This window comes from Centroberyx gerrardi, chromosome 20 (assembly GCF_048128805.1).
Source record: "Centroberyx gerrardi isolate f3 chromosome 20, fCenGer3.hap1.cur.20231027, whole genome shotgun sequence".
Lineage (NCBI taxonomy): Eukaryota > Metazoa > Chordata > Actinopteri > Beryciformes > Berycidae > Centroberyx > Centroberyx gerrardi.
Genome location: NC_136016.1, coordinates 6,581,617 through 6,602,825, shown reverse-complemented (window position 1 = coordinate 6,602,825; position 21,209 = coordinate 6,581,617). Strand labels below are relative to the sequence as shown.

Genomic DNA, 21,209 nt, shown 5'->3' with positions numbered 1-21,209 from the left:
AAAGAGTTGAAGAGACGAGCAAACACGCTTACTGTAATGCCTCCCACGGAGGAGAATGGATGGAAAGGATTAGAAAGCATAAATATTATATATATCATTTATATATATTTTCCATTTACCGACTCCCTGTGAAGATTTAAAAAAAAAAACTAGTAGAAAGGAGGAGTAGGTGCCGCGTCAGTGCGTCTTCGAGGAAGACCGCAGGCCCCCCTCGGTCAGTGCGAGTCAGAAAACACAGAGCACCAGTGGACGAGGGTTACGGACATGCACACCTCCGCCCCGCCAGAAAAGGGGGCCTTAACACCCCCAGCCCCGACACACACGCAGTCAGTCCCAGTGTATGCTAGCTCCCCATCCTCCCCCACAGCAGAGGTCTGTCCCATTCGTTTGGGGATGGTGGGCCGGTGTGTGGAGCGGGGCGAGTGCTGGCGCGCGCCCGCAGGCAGCCGAGAGCCCGGCGGGTCGGCACCGATCAGCCCCCCCACCCCCCCACCTCTCCACCGCTCTCGGGTGGAGTTCAAAGCTGGTGCACTATGCTGTCCGTGTGGTTGACTGAAACGGAGCCGTCCTGGCGCAACCGCTGCCACTGGAAGGTCGTGCTGAGGGAGCCCACCTCCTCCTCCTCGTTCTCCTGCTCCTTGGCGAACTCCATGAACACCTGGAGGACGCGGGAACGGGAGGGAGAGGAGGAGAAAGGACAGGAAGATGAGGGAATTCAGAGAGTGTAAGAATTAACAAATGTTGATGCTGTAGTAAGAGCATATCTGCCTTATGGAAAGCATAAGGTAGACGATGACCACTTGGAACAAAAGTAGAGTCTGCACACTGAAAGCTGCTCCTAAGGTGTACAAATGTACTAACACCACCTTTATACACCTTGGAAGTAACTTTCAGTGCGCCGACTCTAGTTTAGTTCCATGTTTTGTATTCTGTCCAGTGCCCATTTAAATTGTGATGTGTGTGTTTTCACTCTGCTCAGACAATCAACCATGTACCTGCTCTAAGGTAGACTGGGAGAAGTTGTACTCTTCAAAGTTGAAGGTTTGCTTAGCTGAAGGTAAAGGGAGACAAAGAAGACATATTAGAGCAAGAATCCATTCAGAATTCATTGAATGCGTCAGTAAAAGTGAAGCAGATGGCTAGAGTGTGTGTGTGTGTGTGTGTGTGTGTGTGTATGAGATCAGCAGTGACTCACCACTCTCTAACTGAGCGAACGACTTGGCCAGTGATTTGACATCCTCCATGGGAATCTTGTAAACCATCAAAGTGGCAAAGCTGCAAGACAGCATCAGCAAACAGCATCTCTTTAGACACGTACAAACAAACACACACACACACACAGAGACAGTTGGGCGGGGCCTCACCTCTCCTGCCGGGCAGCATGAGGGAAGATCCGGAGGATCTCCTTGTGCAGCAGCGCCACCTGCTGGAGCCCAGTCAGCTCCTCTCTGAGCTTCACCTCCAGGCTGTAGCCTCGCCCGTACTTCCCTTTTAGATGCTGGATGGAACCGATACATCTGACGGGGAGAGATAGAGAGAGCACTAACTAAAGAGTGTCCACTGCTTCAGAAATCTCTAGTTACACAGTAACGCAATGCCGTGTGCCCCGATTAAAGCACACCGCACAGCTGTGTCCCATTGCAAGCACAAACCTCAGCTGGCCAGAAACCATTATAGCCACACGGTCACAGACGGCCTCAGCCTCCTCCATGTAGTGTGTGGTCAGGATGGCGCCTCGCTGACGATTCTTGAAAGCAGCACGGATGGCCCTCCTACACACAGAAAAGATACCGAGGTCAAGAGCTGCTTAAATATAAGCGAGTGGGAAGACCGTTCTGCAACCAGAAGGTCAGAGTTAAAGTCCCTGTGAAAGCAAGAATCCTCCCTGTTGAGCAAGACACTGAATCCCTTCCAGCTGCATGGGTGCTGAACCTGCACTCTGACCCAGGTTATTATCATGAACTGAAACTAAAACAAAAACCCAAGGGTAATACAGAGTGTGGAGTGAGCATTCATTTCTGTCATGAAGGCAAACTGAAGGTGTTGCTTCCGTCAAGACCCGTCCCTATTCCCCAAGGTATGTTTGTACTAAGGCCTTTTCATAATTTGACTTTTATACTGAACTTCATTATTTTATTTGTATCGGTTATTAAAAGTGCTCACTATATCAAGTATTTCATTATCTCTGACCTATATACTGAACTATGCTGAACTTCCCTACTTAAGTGAATTACCTTAAAGCCATGTAAAAAACATTCAATGTACATTCCTAAACATGAAGTAATTCCAGACAGACTGCCAACTTTCCCCTTGATGAAAGGACTAAAACAAAAATGAAATTGAGGGCCGGGGCAAGCAAAAAACACAATTTCTGCATTATCAAAAAGGGTTAAAGGACATTAAAAAGATCCGGAAATGTCAACTACACTTGAGGAATGTTATTGTTATATACGAATATACTCAAAGAGTGTCTCACCACATGCGCTGTTTAGACTTGGGATCCATCCCTGTTGAGGGCTCATCCAATAAGACGATCTGAGGATTCCCAAGCATACTCAGGGCAAAGCACAACTGTAAACAAAAGAGACAACAGGCTAGTCAAGGCTGTGTGCAGAAATCTTAACAAGAGAGAAGTATTAATCCAAGGAAGAGAGGAGTTGAATGTGTGTTTGTGCTAGGCAAACTAGCTGAGATAAAACAAACTTAATCTATCTTTTATTCATAATAGCTCATTGAATTATCTCAACTCCAGTGAGACATAATTAAGTCTTATTCCAAAAGGCCAAGACAGGGAATAGAGTTAAAATGGAGGATATGTTCTTCTTACTTTCCTCTTGATTCCTGCTGACAAGGTCTTTGCTTGCTTGTTCAGATGGTCCTTCAGCTCCAGAGCATTCACCACACTGAGGAGAAAAACAAAGGCTGTCATTGAGTGACAAATCACAAAGACAGACAAGTGACGAGTTTGACTATGGCTGCATCATAGCAAAAAATGACCTCAGTTGACTATAGCTTTTCAGAGGTTCAAATACCAACCTACAAACACATTTAATGCTCCGAGTTAAAGCTGCCCCTTGAGTGGTGACAAGGCTGGGGACGCTTGAACACACAGATTGGACATCACACGCTTAACAACTGCCATTCATAGATTTTCATCTTGCGTCATACATGGAGGTGGAGCATTTTCCTTTCCACATCCTATATTCTGTATTTTTTTCCTTTTTGCGTCTTAAAAAACAAACACACAAATATTTTGTGATGGCAGAATAGGGAGGCAAGAGATTAAAGTCCCTCACCCTAACACACTACATGATCATCTGTGCTGACCATCCATTCCGACCGCCTCATACTAGCGCCGATTTGGTTTGATGGTGAAAAATCAGTCCTGATGGCAACATTGAGGCTGAGAGCTTACCGCTTGATGATGCCTGGTACATCCTGCCCTCGTAGGCCCTTAATGGCAGCGTAGATCTCTAGGTGCTCCTGAAGAGTGATCCTGGGCCACAGCGGGTTGACCTGCGGACAGTAGCCCACGTGCTCCAGAGGGTTGTCCACTGGACGAAACTCTGTACTGTAGTCCCCCATTAGAACCTGACAGACACACATAATTCATCGCATCACATTGCATTGATACCGATATTACTTATGCCATTTCAACGCTATTTTCCCGAGGTGGGTTAAGAGAAAAATGTATTCTTTTTGATCATGAGCATGATCACAATTCACAGACTACATGTTTAAATGTAGCATGACTATGGTTACTTACATAGCTACTTTTGTGACTAACCCCCACTAAATATCAGATTTGAAGTAGAATCATCTAAAAAAGTATGATTATCCCCATCCCCTGATTCACTTTTGTCATCCTTGACCAAGTCTTTAAGTTGATATTTCCACTACTTGGATTTTATCAAGCCAACAGGTGACAAACACACTGAACATTAACACTATGGTTACCCACATCATTCAAACTGAAAAGCAGACAAGGCAATTACGTTTGATGTTTGAAGGTAAGAGAGAATATCTCTACTCTATTATAGAGATGGAAGGTGGGTTAGACAGTGTCTGTACCTGGCCAGCGGTGGGGTCTGTGTCACCAGACAACATATGCATGATGGTGCTCTTCCCTGCTCCATTGGGGCCCAACAGTCCAAGAACCTCACCTGGAGAAACACCAGAGTTGAGATTTATGAATTCTGTCATGTTTTTCCTCTAAATGCAGACCGTGGCTAAAGTTGGATGCAGAAACAGATACAGAACTGATCAGGTTTGTATTGTGATCAGAAAAAGAAATACAGCCGCAGGAAATGCAGAACAGCCATTTCAGGCCAACTGTGGGCATATAACAACGTGATCTCATAAAATAAATCAGATCTCAAAAATCACCACAGTGAAAACATTGCCTTTGTGTCACAGGTTTCCTTATGAATTTCTCCATAAGTCCAGCCACAGTATTGTAACCGTGCCATCTGATCAGCGTTAGTCAATTTGACAAACAGAGTGAGCATACCTTTGCGAACGCAGAAAGAGATGTTCTTAGTGGCCACCTTCCTCCTCTTGTTGAGAGAAAAACCTTCTCTCCTGCCCTTGTACTGCTTCCTCAGGTTATTCACCACCACCACTGGTTTCTAAATGGACAGGACACAGTGAAGAGGGACAAAATTAGCTTGTGTGCAGTCAATACTTTATGATGGCTGCGAGACTAAAAATGTACAATGGATAAAAGTAGACCCTGCACACTCAACTGCTCCAGTGCACCTTTACTTAAGACAGTGCTTTGAGTCAAAGGCTCTTAATTAAAGATTGTAACTAAAGTGTAGAATATTTACCTCAATATATAAATCCCAAATTAAATTTGAAAGCATAATATAATGGCCGTAGAGAAATCAGACAACTGCCATATAAATTGGTTAATTCCACTGAGACAAAATTAGATAATTATTTTTTTCTGACAGTAACCGACAGACTCAGTTGAAACATGAGAAATTCACTTCCACAGAGCAAGCCAACCAGCACCTACCTCCTCACAGCATTGGCAGGTGAGGGCCTCCTTCACTCTGGCCTTCTCCATCTGTACATCCTCATCCTCGTTCAGCCCTTCCTCTGGGTTCCTCTCCACTTTGGGCTTGGCCTTGGATGAGATCCTTTGAAGATTACAAAGGTAAACATCAAGGTTTGGGTCAATTTGCTGTCGCTCAATCAATTCATAAAGAGGATGTTCCTCAAAATTAAAAAAAAAAAAAAGTTTAGTCAGTTTCCAATTATGTTCTTCTAAGCTAAGGCTTTTTTGTAACAAATCAGTATTTTTGTCCAGATCTGTAATGACTGGGAATCGGATGGAATCCTCTGTTTAGTTTAAAATTCACATAAACTAAATTTACATTTTGAAACATTTGCAATTTGTGTGTTTATGTGGAATGTAGGCAATAGGCCACACCTCAAAGATAAAGAAATAAATGCACTGAGGTTTCGCCCTGTAATCTGAGTCTTCACCTGCAGAACTGGTCGTTCTTCATGGTCCTCCCTCCGTAGCGGATCTCTAGCCAGCGAAGCAGGAAAAGCAGCAGGATGCACTGGAGATATGGCTGAGCACAACAACAGATGCACGTTATGGCTGAACATATCCTTGTACAATCACCATTTTCTGTGTCTTTAGACTGTGTCTGTTTTTGGCAAACTTATTTGAAATGAAATACATACAGCTACGACAGCAATGAGCAGGTTCTTCCACAAGAAGTTCTCCTCATAGAGGGAAGGGAGGAAGGTAGCCTGCAGATGGAAAAAAGCATCAGTGAGTTAACGCTGGTCTGAATCTCCATTTCCATCTCCTTCTCTTAACTGCAGCACTGGTCTAAAAAAATGACAAGGACTGAAATTTCCACATATCCTCATGAGACCAATTAAAGCACTCCTTAACCAGCAGATATAAAATAATTCATTCTATTTACAATATAATTTGTACTTCTACCATAAATTAAGGGAAAATGTAGCAAAGCAACTGGCGAGTTTCCATGATTTTCCATGATTTCTTTTCCTTTAATTTTTAAATAAAAAAAAAAACAACACAGAAGATCAAGCATTTTAGTTTGCAATAAATAAGTAAGGGACTGATATATTGCTTGCTTGCCCCTTTTTGTACCTTAGTGATGCAGTTGAGGCAGCCCATGAGAGGGTAGAGTGGGTTGAAGAAACACAAGGCATTGTGCAGGTTTCTGGTCAGGCCAGGGTTGTCATTCACAAATGACAGCTGAACCAGGGAGGCTGACACCACACACACCTGATGCACAAGGCACACATGCATGGAGTAAAACACTGTCATGTGAAGCTGGTATTAAGCTCAAATAATGACTGAAATCTAAAAGTAGAGGAACACAGAGAAACTATTATATTATACTAATTACCACTTTTGCTATACACAAGACATCCTATCTCACCATCATGGAGACGACAGAGAAGAAATCCCTGTTGCTCTGGACGCGGGCAAAGCCAAAGGAGACTACATAGGTGAAGAGGATCATGGCGGGGCCGAAGCCAACGGTACACAGGACCTAGGAGAGGGCAGATGGAGGGAGATGGAGGAGTGTCAATGTAAAAGTCATGAAATGTGAGCCAATGGTGACGGTTAAGCAAGATTTTTCATTATTTTATGCATTATATTTTGATTCTTTTTATGATGTTCCTTAGAGCACAGTTAAGGATTTTGTCCCATCTCTACTGCCTCACAGTCTTTATATAGCTTTAAGAGTGAGTCTGTGTTTGTGTTGCGTGTGTGTCAAAGCACTGGATAAAATACAGCAGTACGGACCACAGCGGTGAGGTTGCTGGAGGTGAGCAGGTTGCCGGTGTGGAAGGAGAAGAGGATGGTGGTCATGCAGGAGAGGATGAGGTAGTAGAAGGGGATGTCCACCGCCGCCTGGCCGCACCAGTAGGCCGATGGTACCATGCCTGAGATACGTAGTGTAGAGCGACACTTGATCTGCAGGGGAGAACACAGGCAAATACATGAGTCATCGCAGACCAACATATTTAACAGGCTAATAAATCTGAGACCTGATAGATAAGATGAATCTTTGATAAGATGATCCCCATGGGGAAACTAGGTCATTGTAGCAGCAAATAGTAATAGGCTAGTGTGCTAGCAGTACGCATGACTGGAGTGAGTGAAACTATCCTGACTTATCAAGCATCTAAGAGCAGATGGGGGTATTTAAATATAACACAGTTGATAATTAAACTCTAGAATGTATTAAATACAAATATGGATCAAAACTTTGAAAATATATGAAGGCACTCAGAGACTGCAAACCTCTGCCAAAATTCTCCAACTTGCTGTTACACCAAAATCATTCCTAACACATACACTTTAAATTCGATTGATTTCTTGACTCTGCAAACATCCCCTCAGGATTTTGAATCAAGTCACTCTGTTTCTAGTTATGGCTAAAAAACGATAATTGTCTAATGGCAGAAATCCCAGATCCGGAACACCACCAAAATCAATTGTTCCTTGGCCCAAGGCCTATCTGTCCACCACATTTGGAGATATCCAGCTTACAGACAAATAAACTAACCAATAGGGGTGAAAACATAACTTTCTTGGTGGAGGCAATTACAGCATGTATGAGGGGGTGCAAAATAACAGCAGAGCATATCTAGACCGAATACATAAATGACAAATTTCTGATACGAAAATATAAATACATGTACTATGAAAATAAATTAAATGATACAAACACATGATACATGCAATATAACAAATGAGAAAAATATGAGAATATGAAGAAAACGTGTGAATTTTAATAACTGAATGTGAATCATTCTCCTATTCATTACCATCCTCATTGTCCCTGTCAATATAAAACACACTTGGAGAGGATAAGTCTAGGTAAAAAATCCTGTATGGCGCCTAAACATCTAACATGTGTAGGTACTGCGAAGTGCTACATATTCTTAGCTGGACAAATAAAATGATCATCAAAATCATAATCACTGGGAATGAGTGGTTACCTCTCTATCTCGGGTGTGGTCCATTGCAAAGTAGGCAGGCATTCCAGCTGCCAGCATGCCAAGTATAATGGCCTCTATGTAGACCAGGGCATAGGACGTAGCGTCTGGGATTTGCTGAGGGATCGTCACAATAGAAGCATTAGATCAATATATTTAAAAAATACTGGAAAACAACAAGTTCCTTTAATAACACATGAATTACATCTGGCTTATAACTTTGTTCTTGCATGCTCACATAGTCAAAAGGTTTGGTCCAGGTTCTGATGTGTCCGGTGCCGTTCAGGCCTCTTAGAAGAGCGTTGCTAAGTATGTTGATGGCCATGGGTAAGGAGTGGACTGTGGTGCTGTTGAACGCGACGCTATACCTGAAACCCTGTAAACAGACAGCAGAGAAAGCATTGAGAGCGGAGTCGGTGCCTGTTCTACATGTTGGCAGGTGAACGACCCCCGCGGCAAGTGCCACTCCACTTTAACAGAAAGCTCTCCATTAGAGCACTTAGCAGCAGAGCGGCCCTCACAGCAAGAGCCCTCCATCTGGAACATTACCACAGTGTTAATCATAGGCTGGAGGCGGTGGAGGGAATGTGAGCCCACGACTGACGCTTTGTGTCCGGTCTCATCAAATATCTGGTATGACCAAATGAATTCAATCTGTGCAATGGGAAAGTGACCTTGCTGGATCCTGTTACGTTGATGGCGGCACTGTGGGGCGCTGCCGCCATGTAGTCGGTCTGCTTCATCATCTCCACTTTGATGTCCTGAGACTCCAGGTTGTGAATAAAGTCAGAGATGTCAGAGCCTGTTGAGAAAAGGAAAAACAGACTGATAAACTGTAATGAATTCAAACTTAAGACTGGAGTTTGGGTAGAGATGATTGAATATTCAAAGAGGACCACAATCGAGGAGGTCAGTAGGAATTGCACCCATAGGACAATTGTCACAATAATCATCAACATGTGTGTAGCACTTTTCTAAAAACAAACTTTATAAAAAAATCAAGGCAATCAAGATAAGAGCAGCCGTAGTGTGTGTGCCTGTGTGTATGCGTGCTTTTATTAGTAGTTCATAAATGATGCTAATTTAGTGCTGACCCAACAGAGATCTGAAGTCTCATCAAGAGGGTGTATTATAACAGAACCTTCAAACAGAAGTACAAAATGTGGACTTGCTATGAACCTATCATTTAATACAAGGTCTAGGTTTCATATTTTCAGTCTGAGGGATTTTATGTGCAGCTATTATCCGGACGCAAAGTATCAGCTATCAGAGTTTGCCCCATGGCAGTGTCTTATTATCCAATAAAAAAAGACAGATCCATTCACAAAACAAATTCTTTTCATTTAGAAAACCTCTACTGGACTGACCCGAGGAGTTCTGAACCAGGAGGCTGGTGGCGTACTTCCTGGGTGTCTGGTTCTTTCCCAGGAGGTAGATGGGCAGGAACTGTCTGTCTGGAGAGTGGATCTGGATGTTTCCTGTAGCCAGGGACAGGACCAGCACAGCAGCCACAAACACCAGGAACAAGGCCAGACTGGGAGAGAAGAGAGACGAACCCAGAAGTGTGTTTTCCCGTCATGTGATGTCATCAAAGTGTATTTGCGTTGAAGTGAATTTCACAGTAATACAACTTTTACAACGTTATTCAAATCAATTAATTGAAGTTTTCCAGTGTTCTCACGTGTAGACAAAGGCCTTCCTCTCTCTGCGCATGTTGAGCATGTGGAGCCAGGCCACGGTGCTGAACTGCTGCCTCCACAGAGCGTGGCCCGTCACGGCGTCCGGCTTGCTGTCCGAGAAAGTCAGCAGCCGCTGGTCTGTATCATCCAGAGAGGAGTTGTCACATTCATCCTCCGCCTGCTCCTGGCTAAACACACTATAGTCTGGGGACACACACAGACAAACAAACCATCATAGAGAGATACTGATGTGCACATAGGTAGCCCTTTTACTCAAATGGATCGTTTTGGAGAATAAAATCTGCGTCTGTGGCAATTCTCGCCAGATCCCTGCATACTCACCAGCTTGGTCCACTTCAGCCTCCGCCTCCAAACGGAGGAAAACATCCTCCAACGTTGTCATGGAGACCCCGTAGTTGACAATTCCCAGATCGGGTCGACAGTCGAGCTCCGAGAACAACCCTGCAAAAGACAAAATATCAACTACATGCCTGAGGTGGTGCTGGTCCACTGGAGTTACAGTCAGAGCTCAAAGGTCAAAAAGTTGTTGCAAATATTTGTTAGCATGTCTTAACCTGCTATGAGTACCAGAGGGGTTGGGTTAGCCGCATCAGGACAATTCAAATAATGTCAAGAAGGGTGTCAGTAAGAGAAAAGTATGCAAAATGGACTTTCTCTAAACTAGCTGTCATTCAATGTATTGTCCTGTATGGGGAATCTCACCAACTGGCACCCAACTAGGCTAAAACCAACTAAATAAAGCATTTGGCCCAGGTCTGGTTTCAGTGTATATCAATATAGCTAATAAAGACAGGGAACTATTATTTATATTGCTGATCTAGATAGTGTGATCTGACCTGGAAAGGTGTCCATGCTTTCAAAAGGCAGAGTGAATGTCAGCTCCGCCTCTTGTTGCCTTGACAACTTTGCCTTGGGAACATGCTGCTTGACCAATGTTGTGATCTTTTCTGCTTCGCATCCCTCACCAACAGACATTCTGTGAGGGAGAAATAATACATTGATGTAAAATAAGTTATCTAAAAAGGTATATTGATGCGGTTGGGGTACAACTTCACGGCATTACAAAAAATCATGCATCCACAATAGATCGCAATTGACATAACGACATGAGAAAACACAGAATAGATCTGTATCTGTAAAAAGGTTCAGCAACAAGTTAATTAAGTTTAAAATATCCAAAGACTGGTCGGGGCACTGAAACTTATAACCATTTAGCAATCTTCCATTCTTGAAATTTGTAATAACAAACTACGTGTTTTTTTTTTGTACTCATTATATAGGTATTGCAACACATTTGATTTCCAGATGTGTTCTGAGGTATCGGCTACTTGCCTGAGATGATATCCCACACCACACTTGATCTTGAGATACAGGGAAGAGCCGACACACTTCAGCTGGCCTTGAGAGATCACAGCTTTGCGATCTGGAGACAAAAATGTAACAATCACAATTTAGCCATTTAGCAGACTCTCTTATCCAGAGCAACCTACAATTACTGCAACAGTATTTATCTCTTGATGTCCACAGCCATCGCCCCAGGACAAAAATGAATGCCATTTGTGTGTGTGTGTGTGTGTGTGTGTGTGTAAAACAAGAAAAGTGCATACCGGCCAGTATGTCAGCTTCATCCATGTAGTGCGTGCTGAGGACGGTGACTCTGCCGGCTCTGCGGTTCTTCAGCAGCGACCAGACCTGGTGTCTGGAGCAAGGGTCCATCCCTGCTGTGGGCTCGTCCAGGAGGAGGATCTGACACAAACACACAACACAAACTGGTCAGCGAGGCATCGATCAATAGTTAGCCTGGTAGTACTGTTAGCACAGCTGTCTCAAGGGAAGCTCCAGATACCTTGGGATCTCCTAAAATGGCGATGCCCACAGAAAGCTTCCTCTTCTGGCCTCCACTCAAATTCTTGGCCTGAGCGGTCATGATCTTCTCTAAGTCCAGATCCTTCAGCACTTTGGAAACCTATCAGGCAGAAAAAACACACCATGGACCATCGGCATAACATTTGTCACACAGTCCTTCTAGCCCATCTCACACTGCTTTTCTGGGTAGCCATCTAAGATAAGAAAAAGCCAGATTGGTGATTCAGGAGGAGTTATGCTTATGAGTCCACTGAGGTCTGAGAAGCTGCCTTGAAGTGCTTCTCAGACACTCCTACTTAAGAGATTGAAAGCACAACAAATAGTTTAAGAATTTCAAACATTTTTGGTCAGAAATAATAACAAAATGGGCCCTGAAACATTTGGTGTCCATTGTATTTTAGAAATCAAGCAGCACAGAGCTGGGTTGTGCTGTAGCGGCAGAATGAAGAGGAGAAAATGTGCATCAGGCATGTATTTGTTATTTATTACCCAAATGTTGTTATATACACATCACTTTTACCATCAATTGCTGATCAAGCTTCCATGATCTCTAACATTTTCCCTGTCACATCCTGGCAACTTGGGTATTATAGAAAATCCCCACTTTCCCAGGTGTATTTAGCGCTTTGTTGGGATGTTCATGTGCAATCAACTTGTAATTACCATATTTCTAACATCAGTTGAAGGCAGCAATACTCAATTTATCACACAAGACACATTAGCCCAAAACTCCCTGACTAATCTTACCAAGTGGACTTCAAACAGAGATCACAGCATTTACTAATAGCATACAGACTGTTCAATCAGTGATTAGACGAGCGCTCTCATTTACTAATACTTGCCTCGGCATCGATGTCCGCCGGCAGTATCCCTTTGATGGCGGCAAATATCCTCAGGTGCTCCTCCACGGTGAGCACATCAAAGATGATGTTGAACTGGGGGCAAATGCCCACCAGCTGCTTCATCTCCGCCCCATCGGCGATCTCTGCCACGGGGGATCCGTAGATGGTGGCTGAGCCGTCGGTGGGCGGGCAGATGCCACACAGGATGTTCATGAGGGTGGACTTGCCGGCCCCGCTGTGGCCCAGCAGAGCTGTGATCTGGCCCTCATAGATGTCAAAGGTCAAGCCTGGGGGAGCGGGAGGTAAAGGAGAAGCAGAGGGATGGCGTCATAAAGAATGGGAAGCACTGGGAACAATCAGGAACTGCACATAAACAGAATGAACACTGAATAACTTGAGACCCATTGATTTATACTGCGAGAACTCATTGATTTGTTGTCATATCACATCATCCGCTATTTGAGAAACACTTGACCTGAAGTAAAGCAGTCAAGTGAAAGTGCTCAGCCTCACCTCTCAGAGCCTCCACCACGTTGTCCTTCTCTTTGTACACCTTACGGATGTTATTGATGCTGCCGGAGGTGGAGCGAGGGGGCAAAGAAACAGAAAAAAAAGAAAAAAGAAAAAAAAAAAGAAAGGAGAGAAGTGTAAACACACCGGCAGGGTCAGTGTGAACAGCGGCTCTCTGGTTACAGGCCGGCCCCACAGGCCTTCCTGGGCCAGAGCTAATGGAGCGGTGGGGCGCTGGCACTGGACCAGGAGCAGGAACAAGCTGCCCTTCTAGATGAGCTAGACATTGATTTCCTCTGGAAACTCTAAAAGCCTGCATTTCTCTCTTCATGCATCAGTATCAGAGGGTTCAGTCTCTAAATGTGTGGTTAAACTGTCCAGTAATCTACCCAGCACTGCAACAAGCTGCACTTCCAAGAAGCACTTAATACCGTTGATTACGATTACTCAATGCATAATAAAGATTTTAATCAGACTAATAGATTTGTATGCGAGTTTGGACTTTTACCGGATGGCCTCTTTCCCTCTGAACTCGGGCGAGACGGGCTCGACAGACTCGTCCCCTCCAGGAGTGCCCTTCACCTCTGTCTCGTACACCGAGCTCACCTCCACGTAGCGCTTCCTGCGTTTGGACCAGTAAGATGGCTTCAGGAAGTACAACAGGGAGCGCCTCATACCAAACTCACCTGAATATGGGACAAAACAAATAAGGGATAAAGAACACTGTATTAGAATATATTCAAGTAAAATAAGATTAGATGAAACTTTAATGATCCCTGCGGAAAAATTGGGTTTTTGCGACAGAAAACAATACGATGCGGCAAAGAATATAAATAAGAATTGAGCAAAGGGTGGAATTAAATGGAATGCAACTGACAATTATAAACACTAGAATGAATTAAGTAGAAATAAACAAATGAAAAGTATGACAATATATACATTACAGCATGTGCAGAATAAAAGTAGTAGAACATACTGAGACAAAAAAACTGAATGAAAAATATGATATGAACAAATATTAAATATGCAGAATGAAAAATGTAAACTATAATTAACTAAAATATGTGAATATGAAGAAAAAAAATGTGCTGCTGCGATAATTGAAAAAATGAGAGGCAACCACAATTATTTTGTATAACCATGATCACTGTTTTGTTGTTTTACCTCTTCCATATTAACTTAAAAAAAAAAAAAAAAAGCAAATATGTTTGCAAATTGGCCAACATTTATATCCTGTCGCCCACTTCAGAACAATGCGATTCACTCATTCAGTGCGATGTATCTGTATTTCCGTGCAATATATGCGGTAAAAACATGGATATCGACAGCTACTGGTCATTAAAGTTTGAACAGCCTTTTTTCAGACAAACCATGCCAAGCACTTCAGAGAAATCAAGCCGGGAAGTAAGAGGAGAGGAGAGCAGAGGAGAGAGACGAGCGCGTGCATATAGCTTTCTAACAAGGATTAAATGGATTGAGCTCATTATATATGTATACATACTTCACATTAAGCAAATCCCAACCGTACTGTTTATTTCCTATTATTTTATACTATATAATACTGCAAGGTGTGCGAGTGCGTCCATAAATATGTTGATTTTACGATGATCGAGTTTAGCGATGCCATTTTCCTTTGGTCCTACATTATCATTGTAATGTAGCACAGTGAGCAACATGGATCTCGTTGCAAAGACAAACATCACTTGACCAATCAGCACATTGCTTATTTTTAATCGAGACAGTGACCTATTTATTTATTTCATGAGTGTGTGTGTGTGTGTGTGTGTTTGCACTTACCTGGCAGGACCTGGTCCAGGTAGACGGCCAGCAGCAAGTAAAGGATACAGTCCAAAACCAGCATGAGCAGAGGGACATAGAGAGGATGAGGGCCATTGGCCAGGGTGGAAAACACAGCGCCGTCTCCCTGGGCCTCAAGGTAAACCACCTAATAACCCACACACACACACACACACACACACACACACACACACACACACACACACACACACACAGTCAGAAAGACCACAGCCGGAGAGCTGAAGGCACATGCATAAGGTAAACTAAGTCACTTATAAGCTAATATTTATTCATGGAGAAATAAATAGGAATAGGACTATAACACAGTCACAAGCAGTGAGGGTCAAAGTCAGTAAGTTGTTGCCTCAAAGCCATTTATCATATCAAATATGATGGGTCAAGTACTGAAAAGTGTATAATCAGTGGGTGAGAATATTTTTAACAACAAATAGAAGCAACATGAACAACATAACCAAATCTTATCAATATATTTTGTTACATAGTCTAGTATTTAATACTTTAATAAGTTTATTTGTGTAGCACAAACTTTACAAAGTGCTTCTCAATCAAAACAATAGACAAAACAAAGGTTACGAAAGCGAAAAAAAATACAATCGTGAGCAGGGTGGGGGTGTGATACGGACCACTGTGTAGCCAGTGTAGTGGAACAACAGTAATAACTTTAGTATTACCTATTAGGTATTTCATTGCACGTGTGTTACCTGTGCGATGCCGATGGAGAAGGCGCTGGGGGAGAGCAGGCAGAGCAGCCAGACCAGCGGCTGTGGGAAGTCCTTCATCAGCACAGTGAACAGCGACAGGCAGCCAAACACCACCGTCAGCATGGAGCCCACCGTGCTGGCAAACTTAGGCTTCTTGAACAACGGAGTCAGCATGAAGGAGAAGAAGATCTGTGGAAGGAGAGATGGAAGGGGAAGAGAGGTGAAAGGAGGACGGGAAAGAGTCAGGTTTCCTATGACCTGTCAGTAAGTGACAGTCAGCCCCGAGCGGCCTGCGGCACAGAGAGGCTTAGAGATTAACCTCCCGGGGGGAACTGAAATTAGGAAGCCAATCTGAGGTCTAATCCCTGCCATGCATGCTGTTGGATTACAAGAACTATGACATGTCAAACTGTGGATAATGCTGCAGTTAGAGCCTCTTGGTGAGAAAGTTGCACCATGCCCTCTACTAGGTTTAAGGCTTACTGGCTTGGGGACGTTATTAAAGGATATATTGCATTTTTTTTTCATTTGACCCTATAGCCTGAGGCTAGGGTAAAAGCAAGGAGAAAGTCATATTAATATATTGTACGGATGTTCGGAAAAATCGTCTTCCATGATGACCGAATTCCCATGTTGTCCTATGACTAGTCATTTAATGTTTGTGACGGCTAATATTTGCTGTTGTTTGCATGGTGATTACCAGAAAACTCATGCATTCCCAAGTCACCTGGATCTTAAAATTCTTAATTTCTGTGCAAAATGAATCTGAACCCTGCTCGCTGGCTATGCCTTCTCTTAGAATGAAAATTGTGAAAATGAAAAATGTCAATAGAGGATTACTTTCAATCCATCATGGATCTACTCACAGAGGAGATTCCATAGAGGAAGATGAGGAAGAAGACGACAAAAAAGTCACTGTTGGGGAAGAGGGCAGTGTACGTGGCAATGATGGACATCAGGATGGACATGGTGGTCACCAGAGCAGCGTAGAGGAGGCCCCACGACAACCTGTTGTGGAACACACCAATGTAGGCGTGTACACAAACAAACACACACAGCAGGTTCTTACATATTCTTTTCATTTAAACAAAACACAAGCAAGTGTCTGAAACTACAGCGACTGAATCTCTCTTCCTCACCAGAAGGCGGTGTCGTACAGCCCCATCATGCTCATGGTGTCTTTGAGGCGGTGCTCCTTCTCGGCCGCCACGTTGACAATGAGGAAGGTGACGAAGGGCGTGAAGGCGAGAACCAGGTAGATGGAAATGAGGGCGTGAGGGAACTTCTGCACCTCCACAGAGCCCGGCTGGCCCATCATCACCACCTTCGGGTCCATCTCGCTCCACACCGAACGCTTAGTCTGCATCTGCGCACAGGAGATGGATATGCTGAAGCTGCGGGTATCACACCCTACTCAAAGCTAAACAAATTATGTCCTTCCTTTAATTTGCCCTTGATAATTCAAAAAGTTCATACACATTTAAAATTCCATACTTCACCCTGACCATAACATCTCAAAACACTGCATATTGGGTCAATACTTTCATGCAATTCCTCAACCTTTTCAAGACCTGGAAATTATCCAATTCATTTCCCATACTTTTGTTGGTAGAAAAATGTTTATATTTAAATCAACATCATACACATTTTCCTTCTTGTGTAACTAACTGATCCTGAACAATAGACAATAGACCTAGTGCATCAACCCCTCTGTAGGATGGAGTGGGTTCCCCCTGGAGAGCCTTTTGCTGATCTTTGGCCCGTCTCACCTGGATGATGGCCGCATCGATAAGAGACTGGAGGCGGATGAAGCCAGAAAACCAGTAATTGGCTGCTCTGCAGTTCACTGAGCTGGCAAAGCAGTTGGCTGGGGGAGGACAACCACAATGACAACAACCATATAGTCTGTTCAACTTCCCACTGCCTGATACAAATAACAAACACTTTAAACTTCATTACTCAAGTGATAATCTTGCTGACATTTGTGTAAATCTCTGTGCATGACATCTAAAATGTATCAATTTAATCTCATAAGTATTCATGAATCAGCCACAAATATACAGTATAAAATAAATACATAAAGGGGCACTTTTTACCAATAGATTCTGTGTAATCGCTAGGTAGGGGCAGTTGGTTGTATGGGAAGCGTAGTCTGTAGGAAGTGGCAGAGCTGTCCATGAACACCACACCAACATAGCCTGAGGGCTCATACAGACTGGCGTTCTCCAGGTCCTCCTCGCTGGAAAACATCTCCAGACGATCCTGCATGTCTGAAAACACAAGGAGGAGGATAAAAGCTGCAAAAACCAGCCACTTGACCTTCTGATTTCCACCTCCGGCAGCATCAACAAAGTCCAACCTTTGTGCAAGCAGGTAAATAACAAATGGTTTTCTGTCCTTTGACACGTATGTACAGATTATATTTGATAGGCATGAGTCAGACAGTGAGCAGTGACAGCTACGTCTCTTTAACACCAGTCTAACTGCTGCAGATCAACGCTAGTCAAGGATGACAGAGGGGTGTCTTAAGAGTGATAATCGTTGGTGGGTTCTGGACATGGGTACTCACGCATCTCCTGGGCCACCTCCTCCATAATGTGGTTGGTGATGTTGGTGATGGGTGTGTAGCCCAGGCCCTTGAGGAAGTGGTAGTAGTCGCGATCCAGCTCCATGGTGCTGATGCCTCCGTAATAAACGTGAGGGTTCAGGGTGCTGATGAGGATCAGGAGGCCCAGCAGAAGCAGAGGGAGGATCAACTCCTGCACAGACACACAATCACAACACACAGCTCATATGAGGATACAGGAGACAAAGTTTGCCATAGTGTTCTAGTGTTCAAAAGTTCTATTCTAGGCTAGAAATGTTATATTTCACAAAAAAAACGTCTTCTATCTTTTATCACAGTGTAACTAAAACAAACTAAATCTACTCAGGTGAAGTGCATGGCGGAGCTTTGGCATAGGCTCTTGGGAAGCAGCCAATGAAGCAGGGTTTATTTAAGAACCACTGCTGAGGTGCTCTGAATTAGAGGAGAATATGCTGCAAACTATGGTGCCTGCATTTTATTTCCCACCAACAAACTTCTAATATTGCCTGTGTTCAAGGGCTCCACCTCCACCTCCCCATCCAGCCCCATGACAAATGACAAGAGCTGCTCTCCCTCTCTATAAACATGATGCTACAGCTTCACCTTGAGTGACACAGAGGAAATTGAAACGCTAAATTGGGAGGCACTGGCACGTCAAGACCTGAACTCACAGCCAGCACGTCTTTCAAATGGCTATAGATCAAGAGATGTTTCAGGGCTTGTGGCTGACTCAGTTCCACTGCCTAAAGTGGATCAGGTATAATCACACTGTGTACAAAAATCGTCCTAGGGGACTAACACTAGAAAGCAAAGATCTAGGCCTCCAGAGATTTGGGTCACCAGGGATTAGTCATGTACACAACAGAACAAAAAACTCATTTGGTAAACACTTTGTTTGTCCTCTGACACAAATCAATTGCTTTACTGTCAAACCAGCAAGGCTCCGAGTTGCGCAAGCCACAAAACATTGCGTAACACGATTAATATGATTTCTATTTAATAACCTCTGAGAGGGTTATGCCAGGCTAAGACAGCCAATGACAAACGTTGGAATCTCTGGTAGGTAGGAAAACAAGTGCTATTATTCGCTATTCTGCGCTGCCGCTTCGTTAACAGCAGTTTAATTCCAGGAGGCCCCCAAATGCTACCCCCAGGAAGAAAAGATGAAACAGAGAGACACATTAAAAATGCATTAGTGCAACTTAAATCCAAATGAAAAATGCATGGTCCTACAAAGACGAAAAGGGGAAAAGAGAGAGAGGGAAGAGGCGAAAGCGGTATCATTTATTCAATTCCAAAATCAAAAGTGTAGAAGTTGGGGCGTGCTCTACCGAGGAGAAAGGGTTCCGATTTGGTTTGTTTGTTTTTTTGCCCCACTGCAGCGGCCACACGTCCACAGACCCGTGTCACATGGTCGTGATAACATGACAAAGTTAAAAGGCTCACTTAGCAGAATCCCTGGAATAACCACAGAGACAGCGCTCTCAGAGAAATTATTAATACTTTGCCTTCATTAAGCTGTGAATTTTACAGCTGCATAAGCCATAATCCAGACTTTGCCTAGCTCATTTTCACTTACTTTGTACAATGTGGCCTGCTGCTGCATATTTCAAACTACATTAGATATTCTGGTTATTGTCTTGGTTGCAAGATAAGGTGTGGGCCACGAGGGCAATTGACAAATGCAACAGCAGGATGGTAGACTTGGGTTAGATAAGTCTGAGCACAGTAGAAATAGCTTGCATAGAAATATATTCAAATCAATCTGCTGAAAACCAAGCACCTGCAGACTCTGTTGCTTGGTCCTCCATTTGATGAGTAGGTTCTTGTAGAGAAGACTTCTTGTTTGGTGCCAGACTCCAGCGTCTCTTCTATATAAGGGCTGCATACTTCCAGCATGCCTCATTTGAATGACGTACGGACGAGAAGTCGTCTCCCTAATGTTGGGCTCAGCTGCAAGTCAAAGAAATGCCAAAGAAATTAACAACTTCCTCCCTGGACATTACAAAATATCAATGTAAGTGGCTGCAACGATATGCCTAATAAAATAATGAACACACTGCCATAATTTAAGAAAATAAGATAAGATTTTTTTTCCTACACAGAAATGTAACCAGGGATGCAGTGGTAAACCAAAAGGTAGGTAAACTATGAACTCCAGTCAGTGATCATCATCAGGTGAACAACCACCAATAAAACCACCAATAAAACCAAACATCCATTACATTTTCATAAAAGCATTAATTTATTCTTTTTCCATACAAAGACCCTATCATTACATAACTTCCACCAGCTGGATTCTACTTACTATGATGTATACTATGAATTTACTTAATAAATATTAATGTCAGCCTAAAAAGGTGAATGAAGCCTATTCCACAAATAAAAAGGTGGGTCAGCGTGGTATAAGGTGGATGTACAGTTCACTACATCACTGAGTGTAACGTTAGCTTGACTTTAAGATGGCTTTACCCATCTTACCAGTGTGCCATCAGCTGTTTCAGTGCAGCATACTGATGCTGTGCCTACTGCAGCTAGGCAAGTTATCTGAGGAGACGACTGCACTACCACAGTGGCTTTTAATAAGGTGTATCGCCAGCAAAATCAGCCTGTCAAGTCAACATGTATCCTGAATATCGAGTGCCGCTAGCTAATGTTAGCGAACCAACTAACCTGATGTGTGCGGTGTTGGCAAGGCTAACATTTCTGTATGCTATCAATTTAATTGTGTTAATTCGAGGCGCGTGGCCATTCGACGCCTTCACACACTGGGAATTAGGAAGATACGGTAGCTAGAAACGTGAAACTGTATGTCAATGTTGACCGACAGGAATTTGACGCTGGCTTCTTGTGAGCTAGGGCGCTTTGGCAACACTGACTGTACGCAACAACACAAGCTAGCAAGCTAGAGCCAACACAGCCGATATCCTTACAACAATTCACATACGCTTTGAAAGAGAAGTAAACATTTAACATACTCACGTATGAAATACATTAAGGCATGTCTTTCCGCGATTTTTCTGATTTAACGGCCTTGCATTTCAGCTTTGAGCTGTTATTTAGTGTCAGTAAACCAGACCCGAGGTCCTTATTTTTCTCGTCGCTACTTCCGCCTGTCAAACGCAGGTCCCAGAAAATGTGACGCTGACCAATCAGATCTGGCTTACGTGTAAATGACAAC

At 43.4% G+C, this 21,209-nt stretch overlaps 1 protein-coding gene across 1 annotated transcript; it reads right to left on the bottom strand.

Annotated features, from left to right (window-relative positions):
* Positions 1-514: 514 nt before the first annotated feature.
* On the bottom strand, positions 515-21,134 carry abca5 (ATP-binding cassette, sub-family A (ABC1), member 5). Its single transcript, XM_071907759.2, has 38 exons — positions 21,011-21,134; positions 19,812-19,981; positions 18,011-18,200; positions 17,538-17,711; positions 17,211-17,308; positions 16,581-16,807; positions 16,308-16,449; positions 15,442-15,630; positions 14,720-14,867; positions 13,431-13,608; positions 12,926-12,984; positions 12,413-12,699; positions 11,551-11,670; positions 11,312-11,450; positions 11,037-11,127; positions 10,541-10,680; positions 10,026-10,145; positions 9,686-9,887; positions 9,372-9,538; positions 8,679-8,806; positions 8,243-8,380; positions 8,008-8,121; positions 6,806-6,976; positions 6,435-6,548; positions 6,140-6,277; positions 5,701-5,769; positions 5,494-5,585; positions 5,021-5,144; positions 4,511-4,628; positions 4,072-4,163; positions 3,416-3,591; positions 2,828-2,903; positions 2,477-2,571; positions 1,653-1,772; positions 1,365-1,517; positions 1,196-1,275; positions 996-1,051; positions 515-658 (listed from the first exon to the last, which is right to left on the bottom strand). The coding sequence occupies exons 1-38, from the start codon at positions 21,021-21,023 to the stop codon at positions 518-520; spliced, it is 5,049 nt and encodes a 1,682-aa protein (XP_071763860.2). The 5' UTR covers positions 21,024-21,134; the 3' UTR covers positions 515-517.
* Positions 21,135-21,209: the final 75 nt, after the last annotated feature.